The following is a 20667-nucleotide window of genomic DNA, read 5'->3' as shown; positions in this document are numbered from 1 at the left end:
TCTCTGCTCAGCAGGGAGCCTGCTTCCCTTCCTCTCTCTCTGCCTTCCTCTCTGCCTACTTGTGATTTCTCTCTCTCTCTCTCTCTCTCTCTGTGTCAAATAAATAAATAAATCTAAAAAAAAAAATAAATACAAAAAAGTAAGTGTGTAACATGCTGAAGCTGGATTGGAATTTAGGGTGAGTGGCTGGGGTGTGGGGTAAAATGGGAGGCTACTGCCGTAAACCGGGCAGAAAAGTGATGATATTGGTTTGGGCTAGAATGGAGGTAGTGAGGTGAAGAAAAGAGACAACTTGGGACATAAAACTGACAAAAGTTTAAAAATCTATTTAATCAGATTATCTGATTGCATCAAAACATTGATTACAGTTTTATCATATTCTACAATGAAAACAGTAATTAAAACGTATTTAATCAAATTCTATAATTTAATCAAAACAGTCATTACAGGTTTAATCAAATTGTTCAACCACTTTATTAAAATCACAAGTCTAGCCGATTCATATCCTTCTAAGAACCGAAAATACACACACAAACACACACAGGAACTCATAAGGTTATAGAATTCATCGTAACATTTATATTTAAACTGATCACAAAGGTAGCACAGGTATGACTTGCACTTCACATCTGCTAAACGAAGAGCCCCTGACCGGGCTGAGGGATGAATGATTGAATTATTCACAGCAATCTTGAGGAGGAAAAAAGATCCGCCAAGTCCGGGGCGCAGAGGCGGGAGTCCGGCGCCGACACAGCTGCCAGAATTGGCCGGAGGTCCCACGTCAGTCAGTGGCCAGGCCCTGAACCCGCGCCTCGTTCGTCGTCTCGCCCACCCCGGGGCCGGGAGGCTAGGCTTTCAGTACTTTGATTCACGCTGCGCCCGTGCGGGTCTGATTCAGAAGTCGCAGACCCACTCTAAAGAAAACATCGACATCGTCGTTCCCTAGTCAAGGAAACGCCAGAGCCGCAGAATGAGCCGGTAGTCTGACAGGCCCTCCCGCGGGGAATGCTTCCGGGGCAGGGGGCGGGGCTGCCGGAAGTGGCCGGACGCCGTCTGCTGTTCGTTGTTTAAGCGGCTGACGGGAAGGAGAAGCCCAAGCTCCGGCGGCGCCGCGGGGCGGCAGTCACGACCTGAGCCCGGGCCGCCGCTAGCCTCTGGAAGAGCCAGAAGCCAGGAGTACCTGCTGTGGAGCGGAGGGGCAAGACGCCCGCTCGCCTTCTGCTCTCATCATGTCGCGGGGTTCCATCGAGATTCCCCTCCGGGACACTGACGAGGTAAGTGTCGAGTATGGGGGAGGGTGGGGGCCATGAACTTGAATGATCCCCTCCTTTCCCGTTCTTTCGACTTCGCCTCTGAAGCGAGAGCACCTTTTCCCCCGGGAGCCCAGGTCGAAATCCCCGACCGAAGCCCCAGTCACCCCCTGCCCCTGCACCTTTTCAGGCTGACCACATCACGTCCCCGCAGCCTCGCGGCCACCTCGAGGAGTTCTTGAAAGTTCCTTTCCTACCTGTTCGTATGTGGCAGTACTCTGCTCTCTTCCTAATTGTCGGCGCAGGGGTGCGAGAGTGCGGATAAATTGTAAGGCGCCTCACAGATAAAAGAGGTGGGCGCTGATGTCGCCGTGGTCTCTGCTGCTCAAACTATCTTTCCCTGAGGAATACATAGGATGTCAACCTTTATCCCTTAGAAACTCGAGTCTCTCGTGATGCTCTGTGTCCCCCACACACAGCTGCATCGGCAAAATAAGAGACCCCGAGATACAGCCGCCAGGGTGTGGTGATGGAACTCACCTTCTCCCTTCCCCACACCTCATCATGGGTAGCCTGTGGCTTGTCTCAGTTAAGCCCTCAGCATTGATGTTGTCCAATATAATCGCGTACCCTTATTTTTGTTCACTTGAGATATAACATTGAGATGTCATTGACCTAGCATAAAATCCAGTGTTTTTCAGCAGTATTGTTGTAAAGTTGTTAACCATCACCACTATCGAATTCCAGAACATTTGCCTACTGTTACTTTTTGTGCTCACATTCAGGAGTGCCTGTGACACACAAATGTTGTCTCCCTGGATGAATGTGTACAGTGGCATGGAACTTCACATTGCCTCTAGAATGGTGCTTCTCAAGTTGTCAGGCCTGTGGCATCAGTCTCAGGGATGCTTATCTGCACTTCACCTGGATTATATGCTAGGCACGGTTTTGTTTTGTCTTTTTTGACAAAGCTTTTTTTTTTTCTTTTTTAACAAAGCTTTTGTAACATTTTCTCTTTCTGGTGATTTGAAGACAGCTAGAAGTGTTTGTTTGCTTCTCTATGCTTTTACCTTAATATTCTCATATGACCTATTTGACATGTGTGCCTTAAGCGTGTCTTAATGTATCCTTGCTCAGCCCCATAGCAAGTGAAAACAAACCCTATGTATATCCATATTGATGTGTATTCCGAAAAGCGCAAGGAAGAAATGTGAATTTAAGGAAGAAATAAGAAAAAAATAAGAAATAAGAAAAACTTGCATTTTCTGTTTTAGGTCATTGAACTCGACTTCGATCAGTTACCGGAGGGAGATGAAGTTATCAGTATTCTGAAGCAGGAACACACACAACTGCACATATGGATTGCTTTGGCGGTTAGTGTTAATGTGACAACTATTTTTTATACATTGACTAGGAAAAATATTTGGCTTCTGTCTTCAGATTAGTAGTAGCCAGCTTGGGAGCAGGATAAGTAAATTGTACCATATGTATGGAAGTTAATTGTATTACCATTTATAGAACAAGAAGGCCAGTTTCCTAAATGATGTACTGTTCCACTTGTATTACTATATGTTGTACTGTTCCACTGGTATTACTATATGTTGGTAAAGGCAAAATTCATTTAAGTTAAATAGTAGTCTATACTGTGTATTTGGTTATTTACTAATTACTCAGTGAAGAGTAATCCACTGATTTGTGGATAATCTGAGAAAAAACAAGGAGCCATCATGTAAACATTATTACTTAACATTGTTTTCCATAACAATAAAACATTTCCTGTAAAACAGTCTAGAAGGTGATTATATTCCAGGCTAACTCACAAAAGCCCTTTTGGATGAGTTTTTTCTCAGGCTTGTTTTTTGTCCTGTTGGTCCCTTCCATAACATAAACCGGACTGGAAAGTCTCAGGAGAATCACCTCAGCCTAAAATTCTGACACCCTTTACTCTCCCCAGCACCACTTACCTAATGTTTTCTTTTTATGAGAACTTGATAATAAATTATTCTGGTAATGCATTATACTAAAATTGTTTTTTAAGCAGGTGTGCTCCAGGTCACTTTTGTTTAAAGATACATAGGAGGCTCCTCCTATTATCTTGAAAGAAGTTGATCTGCAGTTGGGCTTATATCCAGTGCTGAAGCCTAACTGTAAATCATTTCTTAGATAAGGTTTTACAGAAAAATACTTTTAGTGACAGTACCTTTCTGAAGTGTTACGTTTTCCTGGTCTATGGAGAGTAAGCCGTTGACGTTGTCACACAGTTTTTAAAACCAGAGAGGAATTTAGATTTTCTTTAGTATAAATGCCTCTTTTAACAGCACTTACAGGAAAAAATGGAGGATTGAAGGATTATTGTGGCACCTGTGGTAAAATTGATGAAACATTGTGGGCTCTAGAGAGTGTAACAGAAAAGAGTCTAGGCTTTGGACTGGGAAAGGCCTTTCTTCAGATTCCTACTTGGCTGCTAACTAGCTGTGGCCTTTGACAAATGATTACCTTCTGAGCCTGTTTTCTCATCTAAAATGTGGGGATGTTAGCATTCATTTTAAGGGTGATTGTGCAGATTAGAAATAAGTATATAAAGCTCCTGCCATAATGTATGGCCCACAGTCGGTGGGTAAAAAAGATAGATCTTGGGGTGTCTGGGTGGCTCAGTGGGTTAAAGCTTCTGCCTTCGCCTCAGGTCATAATCCCAGGGTCCTGGGATCGAATCCCTCATCAGGCTCTCTGCTCCTCAGGGAGGCTGCTTCCTCCTCTCTCTACCTGCCTCTCTGCCTACTTGTGATATTTGTATGTCAAATAAATAAATAAAATCTTAAAAAAAAAAAAAAAAAGATGGATCTTCCTTTTAGTATTAATAAATGACAGATGCCAGGGAAGTTATTCAGCAGGCCCAAAGTCATGGATAATTTTCATAGATCTAGAACCAGAACCTAAGTTTTCGGTTTAGAATTCTATATCCCTCTCGTTATTGCTTTTTCTCTTGGGTTCTGATTTAGTTTGAAATCACCTATTGGTAGGTAAGTAGTAATTTGGAAACATTTATGGTGATTATCACCTTTTTAACAATTTTAATAATTCAACTCTTACAATAATTCACCTACTATAAGCTGCACACATATGACATGTACCATTTGAGAAGTTTTAGCATATTTCACACCTGTGAAATCATTACTGCAATCAAGATAATGAATAAATCCATCACCCCCAAAACCTTTCTCCAAACTCGTCCCTACGCCCCATAGTGCTCAGCCAACCCTTGCTTTTTGTTTCTAAAGATTGCATGTTCCAGAGTTTTTATACAAATGGAATCATTATAGTATGTATTCTTTTTGGTCTGGCTTCTCTCACTCAGCATAATTATCTTGAGACTTACCCATGTTGTAGCATGTATCAGTGGTTCTTTTTTCTCCTGAGCAACAGCCATTGTACAGATATACCACAGCTTGTTTGTCGATTCACCTGTTGATCAACAATTGAGTTGTTTCTAGTTTTTGGCTATTACAAACGGAGCTGCTGTAGATGTTTGTGTGCAGCTTTGTGTGTGGACATATGCTTTAATAATTCTAATTTGATTCTTTACTTTTTAGCTGGAATATTACAAGCAAGGAAAAACAGAAGAGTTTGTAAAGTTGTTGGAAGCAGCACGTATAGATGGCAATTTGGACTATAGAGACCATGAAAAAGACCAGATGACTTGCTTGGATACATTGGCGGCCTATTATGTTCAACAGGCTCGTAAGGAAAAGAATAAGGACAATAAGAAAGATCTTATTACACAGGCAACCCTGTTGTATACCATGGCTGATAAAATTATTATGTATGATCAGGTAAATAAGTCACATTTCTTGATTTGTAATTAAAAATCGCTCATTGGTAGTTTGCACATTATAGTTGTAACACATTCGTTATAGCTTATAGTTGTAACACATTATAGCTGATAGAGGTATTTCTGTCATACTCTACCTCCTTCCTATATGGTTTTCATTTTACTGTTACACATTTATGTTAAATTGTGGTTGTTCCTTGGTAAAGTCAAGTCTAAGATGATATATCACTTTTTCAGAATCATTTGTTGGGAAGAGCCTGCTTCTGCCTACTTGAAGGGGACAAAATGGATCAGGCTGATGCACAGTTTCATTTTGTACTTAACCAGTCTCCAAATAATATTCCAGCCCTTCTTGGTAAGTCATTTTTGGCAACCATCTTAGGGAACTGTATCTTCCACCATATGCCTATAGTATATTTCATTGACTGGGCTGGACAGCAATGTAGAAGCGCTTTACTTTATAAAAATGAAACTATCTGCAATAGATCATTGTTTCTTTTGAAATTTCAATCATAGACCTGTACCCCTGAAACAAATAAGACATATGTTAATTAATTGAATTTAAATTAAAAAAGAATTTCCTTTACCATTAACGTCACTTCATAATATTAAAATACACACACACACCAGTTAATAATTTGTTACCCGCTTCTAAAGAGTCAATAAGCAATATCTATTTGGACAACTATAAGCTATTTTAATTATTTTATCTTATTTAACAGGACTATTTGTTTATAGGTGAAATTAATATATTTTTATGGAAAACAAGTTTAAATATGAAATCATTTTCACTGTTTTCAAGTATTTCTTATTCAGAGATGTGTTTGATTTAGGTGAGTTCATGTAGAACATATGAGACTTGTATTCTTTAGTCAGTGAATGTTTATTTTTAAAAATTACAATAGGTAAAGCTTGCATTTCCTTCAACAAGAAGGATTACAGAGGAGCTCTTGCTTACTATAAGAAAGCATTGCGTACCAACCCAGGATGTCCAGGTAGGAGCAAAACTTTTTTCTGAAGTCTAAGCTGCATATGACCCAACTGAAAATATTGAGGATTTGGCCGTTGACTATGAAGTTATTGTGAAAAGATGCTATAGGTTGTTGAAATGACAGAATTGAAATTTAAAAATATATATTATGTTTGATCCAAAAGCTGAATAGCAGATCTTTTTTTTTTTTTTTTTTAAGATTTATTTAGAGAGGGAGAGAGAGCGAGCAATCATGTATGAGTGGGAGACAAAGGGAGAGAATCTTTAAGCAGACTCCCTGCTGAGCATAGAGCCTGATGCAGGGCTTAGTCTCTTGACCTATGAGATTGTGACCTGAACTGAAACCAAGATTCAGAAGCTTAACCAACTGAGGCACCCAGGCATCTCTTCTAGACCATATTATAATCTTTTTGCTTTATACTATTTTTCTATTTCTTTATTTGCTGTACTATTCTCTTTCTTCTGTTTGCTTTATTTCTGTTTTTCTATTGAAAATCTCAGTCATTTAGCAAATCTTATTGAGATCAACTATGTGCCAGACATTGTTCAGACTGAAGGAATGCAGCAGTAAACCCAAGAGACAAAAATCTCTGCCTTGGCGTTCCTGGGTGGTTCAGCGGATTGAGCATCAGACTCTTGGTTTTGGCTTAGGTCATGATCGTGGGGTCATAGACTTGAGCCCCATGTTGGGCTCCATGCTCAGCAGGGAGTCTGATGGAGATTCTCTCTCTCTCCCTCTATCCCTTCCCCTGCTTGCTCACTCTCTCTGGAATGAATAAATAAATCTTAAAAAAAGAAACAATCTCTTCCCTCATGGAATTCATTTCTCAGTGGGGAAGAGAAAATGAGTAAAATATACACTGTGTAAGATATTAGCAAAAAGAACATAAAGCAGTAAAAGTGTATGAGAAGAATTGGGAGATTACTTAGAAAGGTTGACCAGGGAGCGCCTGGGTGGCTTAGTTTGTTAAGCATTCAACTCTTGATTTTGGCTTGGGTCATGATCTCAGGGTTGTGAGGTCAAGTCCTGCGTTGGGCTCTGTGCTGGGCAAGGAACCTGCTTAAGATTCTCTTAGGGAGTCTGGGTGGCTCAGTCGTTTAAGCATCTGACTATTTCAGCTCAAGGTCCTGACATAAAAGCCCTGCATTGGGCTCTGTACTCAGTGGGGAGCCTGCTTCGCCCTCTTCCCCCTGCCCCTTCCCCTGCTCATGCTCTGTCCCAAATATTTTTAAAAAGATACTCTCTCTCCTCTTCTGCTCCTCCTCCCCTCCAAAAAAAGAAGAAAAAAGAAATGTTGATGAGGAAAATAGTAACAATTAAGACCTTAAAATAATAGACATGTAAATATATGGGAGAAGATTATTCTCAGAGAGAGGGAATAGGAGGTACAAAGGTCCTGAGGAAAGAGTGGGTCTAACAAGTTTGAAGAATAATGAGGAAGCTAGTGTATCTGGAGTGGAGAGAGAAGGTAAGGAGGAAAAGTAATAAGAACTGGGTCAAAAAGATGAAAAAAAAAAAAAAGAACTGGGTCAAAAATAGAACCAGGGACCAATCATGTCAGGCATCATAGATTATTAAAAAGACTTGGGTGTTTACTCTGATAGACATAGGAAGCTATTTGAGGGCTTTGGGCAAAGGAGTAAGTAATGATCTGACTTATATTTAAAAGGATCATATGGGCCTCTGGGTTGAGACTAGAGTGGGGTGGGGTGCAAGTATAGAAATTGGGAGACCGGGTAGAAGCCTGTTGCAGTCATGTAGGTCAGAGATGATTGTGGCTTGCATTAGGATGGTAATAGTAGAGGTACAAGTGATTGGAATCTCTGTATATTTTGAAGGAAGAACTGATGGAGTAGATGTGATGTATGAGACAAAGGAGAAATCAAAAGGAACTTCTTATAAGAGTAGAGTTACATTTTAGCACATTTGGAAAATATAGTTCCAAGATGAATTAGTTTTAGACATGAAAATTTTAAAATACCTTTTAGACCTACAAGTGGAGAGGTCAGGAGAGCTGTTGTTCAGGAAGGAGGTCTGAGCTGAAGTAATTAATTTGGAAATCATCAACATAGAGATGATATATAAAGCCATGAGACTATGAGGTTACCAGGTGATGAGTAGAGATAGAAAAGAGGTTCAGGGATGGTCTTCTAGGGCACTGTGACATTGTAGAGGTTAGGGAAATGAAGAAGAACCAACAAAGGAGCCTGCAAAGTAAGAGGAAAAGAGAGTAAAGGCAATGTCCTTGAAGTAAAATGTAAGAATGTTTCTAGGACAAGGTCAGACACTGTCACGTTCTATTGTTAGGTCAAGTAAAATAGGAACCCAAAACTGATCACTGAATTCAGCAGTATAGTAATCATTAGTGACCTTGATAAAAGCAGTTTTATTGGAATGGTGAGGGTGAGATGCTTGGTGGATACACTTAAGAGAAAATGGAAGAGGAAAGTTAGGCAGCAACTATAGATAGATCTTTCGAGGAGTTTTGCTCTCAAGGGAAGAATAGGAGTGGGTTGACAATTGGAGAGGAAAAGAATGGAGAGGATTTTTTTTTTTAGATGGGAGAATATATGTGGATTAGAATGATGTATACATAGAGAAAATTTGATAATGCAGGAAAAACAAGTGAGAGTTGCTGGAGCAGTGTCCTTAAATAGACGAGAAGGGGTAAAATCCAGTGTCCAGTGGGGAGGTTGGCCCTTCATGGGAACATGGTGGAGTTTTGGCATTGCCTTGAAGTTGGATAGCATGTATAATAAACACAGCTCTGAAGGGAATGACAGTTTGTACATGTAGTCAGTCACAGTATTGAAGGCCTTCATGAAATTTTTTGCTGTCTTTAAAAATTGCTCTTTGAGGGGTGCCTGGGTAGCTCAGTGGGTTAAAGCCTCTGCCTTCAGTGTAGGTCATAATTCCAGGGTCCTGGGATCAAGCCCTGCAACAGGCTCTCTGCTCAGTGGGGAGCCTGCTTCCCTCTCTTTCTCTCTGCCTGCCTCTCTGCCTACTTGTGATTTCTGTCTGTCAAATAAGAAAAGAAATATACTTTTTTAAAATTGTTCTTTGAAAATTAGATACTGAAGGTACTGTATAGCCAGGAGTGCAAGAAAAATACCAGTATTGTAGGTATTCTGTTTATGGCGAGAAAGGGGATGGGCAGTATGGTATACTATCCACTGTAACCAAATTTGTGATACACCAAAAGATTTTATAGTGTAGTAATACTGAGGTTAATTTTGAGATTTTGCAACTCATAGAGAATGTTAAAGCATTTTGTTTAATTGAACCCTAAAATCGCCCTAGTTTGACAGATGGACTATTTTTTTAGCGGAAGTTCGTTTAGGAATGGGCCATTGCTTTGTGAAACTTAACAAACTGGAGAAAGCTCGTCTGGCATTCAGCAGAGCCCTTGAACTCAATTCCAAATGTGTGGGAGCATTGGTTGGACTGGCTGTACTAGAACTCAACAATAAAGAGGTATGTGAATAAAAAAAAAGGCTTTCGTGACTGATCTGTCAGGCTCACTATTCCTTATCTAAACTCTTGAGACCAGAGTGTTTTAGAGGTCAAGACTGCAAAGAATAGAAATGTAATATGAGGGGTGCCTGGGTCACTCTGGGTTCAAGCCTCTGCCTTCGGCTCAGGTCATGGTCTCAGGGTCCTAGGGTCCTGGGATCGAGCCCCGCATCAGGCTCTCTGCTTGGCGAGGAGCCTGCTTCCCCTCCACCCCCACTCTGCTTGCCTCTCTGCCTACTTGTGATCTCTGTCTATCAAATAAATAAATAAAGTCTTTAAAAAAATGCAATATGATGCCTGCACTGCATAATATATTAACACCCAGGTATTAGGACACCACCCCAAATGCAAACTTATATTTCTCTGTAATAATGAGTGACTGTTCACACTAGAGGATAACTTCACAATTCAAGTAAACTTTTGCCCCTATGTAAGCTTGTTCTAAGATTACCAAACAACATGTTTTTTAAGAAGTTTTTGGATTTCAGAATTTCAGATAAGGAGCTGTACAATGGGGCACCTGAGTGCCTCAGTGGGTTAAAACCTCTGCCTTCGGCTCAGGTCATGGTCTCAGAGTCCTGGGATCGAGCCCCGCATCTGACTTCCTGCTCAGCAGGGAGCCTGCTTCCTCTCTCTCTCTCTCTCTCTGCCTGTGTCTCTGCCTACTTGTGATCTCTGTCAAATAAATAAATAAAACGTTAAAAAAAAAAAAAAAAGGAGCTGCACGATGTGTGTAAGTTTGGAATGCTTTCCATTGCAAGTAACAAAAGCCTATTGCTGTGACTTAAACATGAGGGTTTTTATTATCTGCTAAACCAGTCATCTGAGGTCTTGGATTTGGCACCTCAGTATCCTCAAACCCAGAATTTTACATCTTTCTGTCCTTCCTAATATGTGGATCTTCCTCCTTGTGTCTGTCACCTCGTAGTTACGGGATAGCTGCTGTATCTCCAAGCTCGCATTATTTCATCAACCTTATGTAGAAGGAGGAAAGGGAAAGGATAAACAGATTTCTCTTAGAGCAGTTCTATCCCCATCACACTTTCTCTTTATAAAGTGTGTATAATTGTCTAGACAGGGATATCAGAGTTTCTCAGCCTTAGCTTTGTTGACTTACGGAGCTGGATAATTTTTTGCTGTAGAAAATTATCCTACCCATTGGTAGGATGTTTAGCAGCATCCCTGATATCTGCCAGCTAAAATCCTCCATGTCGTGATGATGAAAAATGACATCACTCCCAGTTTAGAACCACTGCCTTAGACTGATCCTGAGAGAAAGGGATAGATTATCTTGACTGGTTTAGATCAATCATTATTCATCCCCTGGGGCTTGAGAAGAGGAAGAGGGAACTTTCCCTCCTGAAATTAAAAGATCACAGGCTACAAAGTCAGGTCAGGACTCTATTAACAGAGGAAGGGGGTAAACTGGCTGTTGGGTAATCCACAGACCTCTGCCGCATCAAGAAGACAGCCAGAATCTATAAAAGTAGGAAATGTGGCTATTTGTGAGGGAAATTCTAACAGTTTAATTCACTATTTGAATTTTTTTTTTATCCCTGCTGAAGGTTAACTGAAACAAGAGCTATATTTTGGTGTCTGAACTTAGATTTATATAACCTTATTTCTTCAGACTATAAAGAAAACTTCGGAAAAATGCTAATTAAGTAATGACCCTGTTGTTGTTGTTTTTCTTTTAGGCTGATTCCATCAAAAATGGTGTCCAGCTTCTTTCCAGAGCCTATACTATTGATCCTAGCAATCCCATGGTATTGAACCATTTGGCAAATCACTTTTTCTTCAAAAAGGTAAGAGAAGTCAATTTATTAAAGTTGTTTGCTTTTAAATCCTGATTTGTTTTTCTGTTCTGCCGTTGATACTTTATTTTTTTAACTTGGAAAAACACTGAAAATGTAGAGTTTTTTTCAAATTAAAATTTGTATTAGTTAATTGGGGGTGGGTATGTTTAGTCATTCACTCATTTAATATTTATTGACCCTTTATACTCTGTACCCAACACTGAGTAGAGATGTGGAGATCAGTAAACTGTGGTTTCTGTACTCCATTCAGTTTCATAGAAAACACAGACATGTAAACAAATGTAAATGCAGAAATAAAAGTCTCTATCTTGCTGTGGTAGAGAAATGAAAGAGGAAGTGACCAAGTGGTTAAGAAGGGTTTTCACCAAGAAGGAAAGGCTCTTGAACTAGGTTTTTAAGAGGAGGTCTTTGGGTAGTTGAAAGGGCAAAGGCACAGATGTGGAAATAGTGCATAGTAAAAGCGCAGCATGTGGTGGGCTCGTGCTAGACAATGCATTGGGTCCAGATAGCGAGGTACTTGTGTGATATAAGGAGTTTGGACCTACTTACATAGGCAGCCGAGAAGTCATTGAAGTTTTTATTTATTTTTGCATATTGATCAAGATGTAATTTTTAAAGTTGCCACAAATTCTGTAGAAGCAATGGTATTTTAGATTTCTTGAATACTAAATCCAAGATTGCATTGGCAAAGTTTTTATACAGTAAGTATGAAAGTTTTACTTGCCATATGGAAACCAGATACTAAATTATACCAGGAACTTTAATTTAATAGCAATTTAGGTAAAAGTTACAGAACTGTTTCAGACCTTACTAATGTTAGCATATCACTGTTATTATTGCTATTAATATGCAGTCAATACTTATGAAATACCAAGTATTATTAAAAATGAATCTTGTGGGGGTACCTGGCTGGATCCTTCAGAAGAGCATGTGACTTGATCTCAGGGTCGTGAGTTTGAGCCCCACATGAGATGTAGAGACTTAAATAAAGAAAACTTGAAAAAATGCATTCCATGTACTATGCAGCCATCAGAAGAAATGAAATCTTGCCATTTGCGACGACGTGGATGGAACTAGAGGGTATCATGCTTAGCAAAATAAGTCAAGCGGAGAAAGACAACTATCATATGATCCCTCTGATACGAGGAAGTGGAGATACAACATGGGGGGTTAAGGGGGTAGGAGAAGAATAAATGAAACAAGATGGGATTGGGAGGGAGACAAACCATAAGTGACTCTTAATCTCACAAAACAAATGAGAGTTGCTGGGGGGAGGGGGGTGGGGTTATGGACTTTGGGGAGGGTATGTGCTATGGTGAGTGCTGTGAAGTGTGTAAACCTGGCGATTCATAGACCTGTAACCCCGGGGATAAAAATATATGTTTGTAAAAAAATAAATAAATAAAAATTTTTTTAAAAAAATAAAAAATTTAAAAAAAAAATGCATCCCATGAATTTGTAAAAGAGTCAGATAATAGTTAGAGGTAGTTAATATTATCCCCATGACCTGAGCTGAAGGCAGACACTTAACAACTGAGCCACCCCGGCGCCCCTAGTTTTTAATTTTCAATGCTAGTCTTTCTTCCACTGCTGAAGATAAAGTCTTGCTTTTTTTTTTTTTTTTTTTTAAGATTTTATTCATTTATTTGAGAGAGAGAAAGCACAAGACGGGGGAGGGTCAGAGGAAGAAACAGACTCTCGCTGAGCGGGAAGCCTGATGTGGTACTCCATCTTGGGACTCCAGGATCATGACCTGAGCCAAGGGCAGATGCTTAACCAACTGAGCCACCCAGGCACCCAAAGCCTTACTTTTTAACATGTTCAAAACCTTTTAGATTGTGTACATGAAGTATGTAAATCAAGCCAATCTATTAGTGTTGCTGAATACCTGTTATGTGATCAGCACCATGAAGTTATCTTGCACTGAATATATGTCCTAAAGGTTTAGAACATGCTTACATATGTTTTCTTCATCTGTCATTAGGGCAGCCCTAAGGAGGTAGGCAGCTTATTTCTATTTCCCTTTCTATGGATAAGAAAATTGAGATTCAGCAAAGTTAAGTAACATCACTTGCCAAAATTCACTCAGTTAGCAAGTTGTATAGTTGAGATGTAGTATTTTAATTAACTGCCCACCACACTACATTGTCTCCCCTATAGAAGAATCATTTAGCTAGGAAGAAAAGGTATTACCAACATCCCAGACACTTCAATAAGTAGTGAGGTGGGATTAGAGATGGGAGCTGTGGTGAATCCTGGAGCAAGTAACACAGAATTCCAGAAAGAACTGAGAATTGAGCTTGGTTTTTGACCAGAAAGTGAAGCAGCTAGAATGCAGAGGGAACTGGGGACAAAAATTGGGGCAATGGGGGGAACCAAAGAGATGCGAATAAGGATTTTAAAATGGAATGTAATCTCTAATACATTTTATGTTAAATTTTAAAATGGAATCATTTTATTCCCTAAAAGATATATCATGAGTCAAAGAATAATAAAAATAGAAAAATTATATTCCAAAACCAACATTTGACCTTTATCCTCGTCCCAGGGAGCAATATATAAATTTAGCTAAAAGGCTTTGCAACATAATTCCAGGTGTAGAATTTGAATCACTTGGTTCAAAATTCAGGTACCACCATTTTATTGTTTTATGGCTTTGGGCAAATAATTCCCCTAAATTTTAATTTACTTACTAGTAAAACAGTAATAAAACCTATTTTACAGGATTTGAGGAGTGGCAGTTAAGATGAAATGTGTGCATATTAAATACTTATCTAATGGAAAACAGTTACTGTTAAAAATAGCAATCACATTATTATTCCTAATATTTAAAAAATATTTTTTTTAAAAAGTTGAAACTGACTATTGACCTAACAAAGGCTTCCCAGACCAGATTACTAGCTATTTTCTCATAGGGATAAAACATATCCCTATTAAAACAAGAAAGATGTTTCCTACGCCTGATGTATGAACTCTGACTTTGAGACTGTTAGATTAGCTCTATATTTCAAATTAAGTCAGGTCTAATGGGAAAGTCATGACCCATGCATTCGAAGACAGCTGAATTCAAATCCAGTCGCTTAAGCTTACTGCGCTTGTGTGTTAGAACATTTCCTTGGAGTCAGAAAAAAATCCAGATTCTAGCTTTTCCACCTTAGGCAATACACTTTATTTCTTTAAGCCTCCATTTCCCCATCAATAAAATGGTAATAATGATACTCTTTGCAGGGTTTTTGACTGAGGCTTGATGAATTTTAAGTATCATACCTACCTCAGTGCTTAGTGTATAATAGTTCTCAATGAATTTTAACTGCTTCCTTTACTAGTAATAAGAGACTTAACCTCTCTTAGGTTTTCTCATCACAGAAATAGGGCTGATACCTCAAAGGATTGTTGCAGGATTAAAAGAAGTAATGGATGTGATGGATAGATGTTAAGTTCTAGGTAAGTGAATTTATCTGCAAGGAGAATGAGAAAAATGATTTGTAATTCAGGATACGGCACTGTTACTGGTAATTCAGTGAACACATTTTAAAAATGAAATTTGAGGAAGCCTTATGTTTGAAATTGTTAGAGTTGTTTGAATTGACTCAGTTGATTTCTGGATCTCATTGTTCAGGATTATAGCAAAGTCCAACACTTGGCTCTCCATGCATTCCATAATACAGAAGTGGAGGCTATGCAAGCAGAAAGTTGTTACCAGCTGGCTAGATCATTCCACGTTCAGGTAAGATCATTTTAAAGCTTCTCTAAATATCTAATTCTGTTATTTCATAGTCTTTCAAGTCTTTTAAAAACTTTTCTACATGGAAAAGAAGATAAACTTCTGTACATACTGTTGGTCTTGTTTAATTTTCATTTTTTAGGAAGATTATGACCAAGCTTTCCAGTACTACTATCAAGCCACACAGTTTGCTTCATCCTCTTTTGTGCTGCCATTTTTTGGGTTGGGACAAATGTACATTTATCGAGGTGACAAAGAAAATGCATCTCAGTGCTTTGAGAAAGTTTTGAAAGCTTATCCTAATAATTATGAAACTATGAAAATTCTTGGCTCGCTATATGCTGCCTCAGAAGATCAAGAAAAACGAGATATTGCCAAGGTACTTTTAAAAAATTGTAGCTATTTTCTCATAGTTATCACTAGACTGTCATGCCTCATTCTTGTTATTGCTAGTAGAGATATGATGGAAGCAGTTTTGTTAGCCGAGCTTGTTCCAGTTGAAATAACGAACAGTTGATGTATTAAACAAGGTAGAGTAGCTACCACTTTTTACTTGACAGCCTATAGTTGCTGAATTAATCCTATTTCAGCTTAGTGATCTCTTTTTATCCCAGGGCCATTTGAAGAAGGTCACAGAACAGTATCCTGATGACGTTGAAGCTTGGATTGAATTGGCACAAATCTTAGAACAGACTGATATACAGGTATTTTAGCAGGGTTTTTCGTCTCCTACAAATGTGTTTTTTGAAAGCATGGTGTAGTGTTTCTCCCTTTCATTTTCACTTACACCTTATTGTCTCCACCATGATAATACAGGGTGCCCTTTCAGCCTATGGAACAGCTACACGGATCCTTCAGGAGAAAGTGCAGGCTGATGTGCCGCCAGAGATTCTGAATAATGTGGGTGCCCTCCATTTTAGACTTGGAAATCTAGGGGAAGCAAAGGTAGGAAACTGGAAATAACTCCCTTCTTACATACTACCAAGTTGAATGCACACTTTTCAGATGTATCAACTGTCCTTTAACATGTAATTTTCTTTTCTTATAGAAATATTTTTTGGCCTCATTGGATCGCGCAAAGGCAGAAGCTGAGCATGATGAACATTATTATAATGCCATTTCTGTTACAACATCATATAATTTAGCCAGGCTGTATGAGGCAATGTGTGAATTCCATGAAGCAGAAAAACTATATAAAAACATCTTACGGGAACATCCTAATTATGTTGACTGTAAGAATTGTAAACTTCTGCTTCTTTTTTTTTAAAGATTAAATTTATTCATTTGACAGAGAGCACAAGCAGGGGGAGTGGCATAAAGGGGAAGAAGGAGAAACAGGCTCCCTCCTTAGGGCTTGCTTAATCATAGGACACTGGGATCATGACCTGAGCCGAAGGCAGATGCTTAACCAGTTGAGCCACCCACATGTCCGAAGAACTGTAAACTGTTTTTATAAATTAAAATTCCCAAAATTCAGCCTGAAAAAAAATCTTTCTCAGAACCAATAGTAAAAAAATGTGAAGGTTTGTAACATCCCCTTTTCCTTCAAGGCAAATTTATGGCCTTAAAAAAATAAAACAGAACAATGAAACTTCACTTAAATTTATGCTAGAAACTAAAAGAAATAACTAAAAACCAGTTGAACCATATATTTCATAGGGTAGGCCATCCTTAGTGGATCAACTACCTTTATTACACTTTGAACAACTCCTTGACTTATTTGGTGATGGATGTACCTTTATGATACTCCTGCTCCGATTTCATATTAACATTTTTGCAGTGTTTGTACTAGTAAGAATGAACACTATTTTACTTCAAAATAATTATTATTTAAAAAAAATAAATATATAGTGAGTTTTTACACACTAAACATTGTAAAATTTGGAAAGTTTTAAATTAAAAATAATTTATAATACTGTACTTCCCTTAAAAGCACCTAAAGCTATGATATTTTTACTCTGGTTAAATCAGGAGCTATTAACTTGGCCATCATCATGCTGTTACGGATGCAAAAGTGATTTAAAACAAATAAGATTTTAATTGAATGCCAGGCTGAACTTGAATTGGTTTGATAGGCAATAGTAAACCATTGCTAGTTGGCCTGAGGACATTGACATTTTCTGGAGAAAGTAACAACTTACATTTGTGTGATACTTTCTTACTGTTCTTTAAGTGGCAGCCCACAGTTAGAGCCCAGATTTTCTAACTAGTAATCCCGAGTAGTCCATGCTTTTGCTGTTTTGCCATATGACAAGCAGCTTTTTAAGAAAAAGTGACAGTGCCGTGCATCAGAGAATAACTGGAAAAAAAAGTGCTCCAAGCTTTTTAAAATAACTTTGGTGTAAATCAGGACTTGGAGTAGGGTGCTAGCATTAGGAATAGAGTGGCAGAGATAAATCTGAGATTTCAAACAGTGAGACTTGATGGTCACAGAGTTGCTCCTTAACCTGTTAGATTATTAATTAATTTTATTGGTGCTCAGTATTTTTTCATCTGTAGGATTTCTGTTCATTGTATGAATGTATTAACAAAATATAATCATTTCAAAAGTGTGACTTTAAAATAATGATCTTTTATAGCTAATATATTTTTTTAAGATTTTATTTATTTGACACAGAGAGAGAGAGATCACAAGTAGGCAGAGAGGCAGGCAGAGAGAGAGGGGAAAGCAGGCTCCCTGCTGAGCAGAGAGCCCAATATGGGGCTCGATCTCAGGCCCCTGAGATCATGACCTGAGCTGAAGGCAGAGGCTTTAAAATAGCTAATATTTTAAATGTAAAAATTTTTAAATGTATATTTCAGGCTATCTGCGCCTAGGAGCCATGGCTAGAGATAAAGGAAATTTTTATGAGGCTTCAGATTGGTTTAAGGAAGCTCTTCAAATTAATCAGGTTGGTAGTATTAACTCCTAGGTTTGAAAAACAATTTTCTCACCTTTTTTCCCCTAGTAAATCAGTTTTTCATTTTAATGTCTATCATATTTCTAATATCTTGACATCTCCCTGTTTTATTTTTACTTGCTAAAGCTGCTAGAGAGTAGAAGTCATCTAAACTTTTTGATTGTAGCCCACAGAAATAGCCTTTACATCATAGCCTAGTACACACGTGTGCATACAAACAACTAAAATGTAAGTTTTACAAATCTTTTTATGCTGTTGCCACGTGCTGTACACTGATGACCTTTCTATATTCCACTCTGTTGCATTTCTCATGCTGATAATTACACACTAGATTGATTTAACAATTCATTAGTCTATCTCCACTCTCAATTTTGTAAATGTAACTTTTAAACCTCTTCAATAATCAGCTGTCATGGAAAGGTGATTGGTGTCTCTGAATTCAAATTACAGATTTTGATTCTTTATACATGTGTATTTTAGGACCATCCAGATGCTTGGTCTTTGATTGGTAATCTTCATTTAGCAAAACAAGAATGGGGTCCAGGACAGAAGAAATTTGAGAGGATATTAAAACAACCATCTACACAGAGTGATACTTATTCTATGTTGGCTCTTGGCAACGTCTGGCTCCAGACTTTGCATCAGCCCACCCGAGATCGAGAAAAGGTAATTTCCTTTTGTCTCTTCATTTTTTTTTCTGTTTTGTCCCTTTAAGACAAAACTGACTCTTGATTCCTGTTTGAATTTTGTTGTATAATGTTTATTTCATTTTGTAGGAAAAGCGTCATCAAGATCGTGCTCTAGCCATCTATAAACAAGTACTCAGAAATGATGCAAAGAATCTGTATGCTGCTAATGGCATAGGTGATTATAAGACATGGGGATCTGTAGTGATCTGTGAAATAAGTGCTTTCAAAGGAATGTTTATAGATCATAATTTCTCCCTGAATGTAATAAATGTAGTTGTTTTAAAACAGGACCTTCAGTTGTTTTCCTGGCTCCAATTAGAAAATTCTTAAATGTAAGCCTTTTTATAATTTTAGGAGCTGTTTTGGCCCACAAAGGATATTTTCGTGAAGCTCGTGATGTATTTGCCCAAGTAAGAGAAGCAACAGCAGATATCAGTGATGTGTGGTTGAACCTAGCACACATCTACGTGGAACAGAAGCAGTATATCAGTGCTGTTCAGATGGTAATAGTTTATCATTCAAGATATTTCTATATTGTGTTCATTGTTGAACAAATGTTTTCTTAACATTTCTGACCCTGTTGTGGAGTTCTGTGCTATCTCATGTGATACTATGTCTATTTGGAGACTTAAATAATGTTAAGGCCAGTCTTTCAAAGGAATGTTTGAATTTGACACCAGTCTTTGGTGTCCAGACAGACATATGAACCCTAGTTCCATCCCTAATCACATGCCTTGGGCAAAGGACATCCTCTCTGAGCCAGTTTCCCCATTTATAAAATGAGGCTCATGTACCTTAAATTCACAGAACTGTATGAGGATCCAGTATAAAAAGTACTAGATACCATACTTGGCACTAACATGCCTAGTATATCAGTAAGTACCCAGAAGATAGGAGGGTTTAATATTTGCTTGTTTTACACTCTTTTTTTTCATGGGAGAAATTGAGTTTCAGAAAGGTTAAAAGACATTTTGGAAAGGAAGAAAAAAACTCCATGGGAATTCGTTTTCATCACTATGAAATTCTCTTAGGCTTTTCATATTTGTGGAGTGCTTGAGCTTGAAGTAAAAGAGTCCTATTTAGCATTTAGCAGTGTGTGGTTGGCTCGGTAGGTAGAGCATATGATTCTGGATCCCAGGGTCATGGGTTTAAAATCTTTAAATATATATATATTTAGCATCTATAGCATATTAAAAAGTAAAAGAATTTTTAGGCTCTATGGGAAATAGTATGGTTAGAAAAAACAAGATTCTTACCAGAGGTAGAAGGCAAGTACAGTCAAGCTCCTAGAAGTGGTTAACCTTTTTTCTAAGAAGGTTGGTTATTATCAAATTCAGAAAATTTGAAGGCACTAGTCACAAAGATTTATAGACTCCAGACTGCTTATGGTAGTCTCAGAGGCGATATTTTTGAAGGTGGGCCTTCCTGATCTGCAGAATGATAATGTTGCCTTTTAAAAATGCAAATTAATTACTAGGGATATTCAAGGGGAAGCTCTCTAACCACCTTCTATGAAAAAGATCTAACCTATGACAGGATAAGTTTCATGGTCAGAAAGTGAAGTGTTCATGGCAAAGTTGACACCAGTATTGCTATATACTGGTTTTATCAAGAAGTTAACAATTAGAACTGTGAGTCTTCACATGCTCATTGCCAGTAGGTTCCATCAATCCTAAGGAAAAGTGGTAGTGTAACCCAAAGGAGCCAGGTGTGTAACTTTTAATAAGTTGTCAGCTGATTCTAGATAGTATTGCTAGAGATATGAAAAGGGCCATCCGGTTTATTTGTCCTTTCAGTGTTGTTCTGAGTTTCAAATGGAAAAACTATTTTGAGTATCTAGTTGTGGGTTTCTTTTGTTTTTTTTATCAGGTTTTCATGTTGTGAAAATCTGTCCTGGTGGATGTCAAAAATTATTCTCAAATTTTCTTTAAAATTAACTAATCAAAAGGTGAA

At 38.3% G+C, this 20667-nt stretch overlaps 1 protein-coding gene across 1 annotated transcript in view; it reads left to right on the top strand.

The window, feature by feature from the left end:
- Window positions 1-1023: 1023 nt before the first annotated feature.
- Window positions 1024-20667, top strand: part of CTR9 (CTR9 homolog, Paf1/RNA polymerase II complex component) — a 28601-nt gene continuing 8957 nt past the window's right edge. The window contains exons 1-16 of the mRNA XM_059408230.1: window positions 1024-1274; window positions 2525-2623; window positions 4841-5080; window positions 5317-5434; window positions 5985-6074; window positions 9397-9545; window positions 11282-11389; window positions 15021-15128; window positions 15268-15504; window positions 15740-15829; window positions 15942-16070; window positions 16174-16357; window positions 17928-18016; window positions 18506-18691; window positions 18802-18889; window positions 19069-19217. Coding sequence (XP_059264213.1) covers window positions 1230-1274; window positions 2525-2623; window positions 4841-5080; window positions 5317-5434; window positions 5985-6074; window positions 9397-9545; window positions 11282-11389; window positions 15021-15128; window positions 15268-15504; window positions 15740-15829; window positions 15942-16070; window positions 16174-16357; window positions 17928-18016; window positions 18506-18691; window positions 18802-18889; window positions 19069-19217 — 2109 coding nt within the window. The 5' untranslated portion in view covers window positions 1024-1229. The remainder of the gene's footprint in view (window positions 1275-2524; window positions 2624-4840; window positions 5081-5316; window positions 5435-5984; window positions 6075-9396; window positions 9546-11281; window positions 11390-15020; window positions 15129-15267; window positions 15505-15739; window positions 15830-15941; window positions 16071-16173; window positions 16358-17927; window positions 18017-18505; window positions 18692-18801; window positions 18890-19068; window positions 19218-20667) is intronic.

The sequence above is a fragment of the Mustela nigripes genome, chromosome 1 (assembly GCF_022355385.1).
Source record: "Mustela nigripes isolate SB6536 chromosome 1, MUSNIG.SB6536, whole genome shotgun sequence".
NCBI lineage: Eukaryota > Metazoa > Chordata > Mammalia > Carnivora > Mustelidae > Mustela > Mustela nigripes.
Note: the sequence above shows the minus strand (reverse complement) of the source record. Positions and strands in the feature narration are given on the sequence as shown.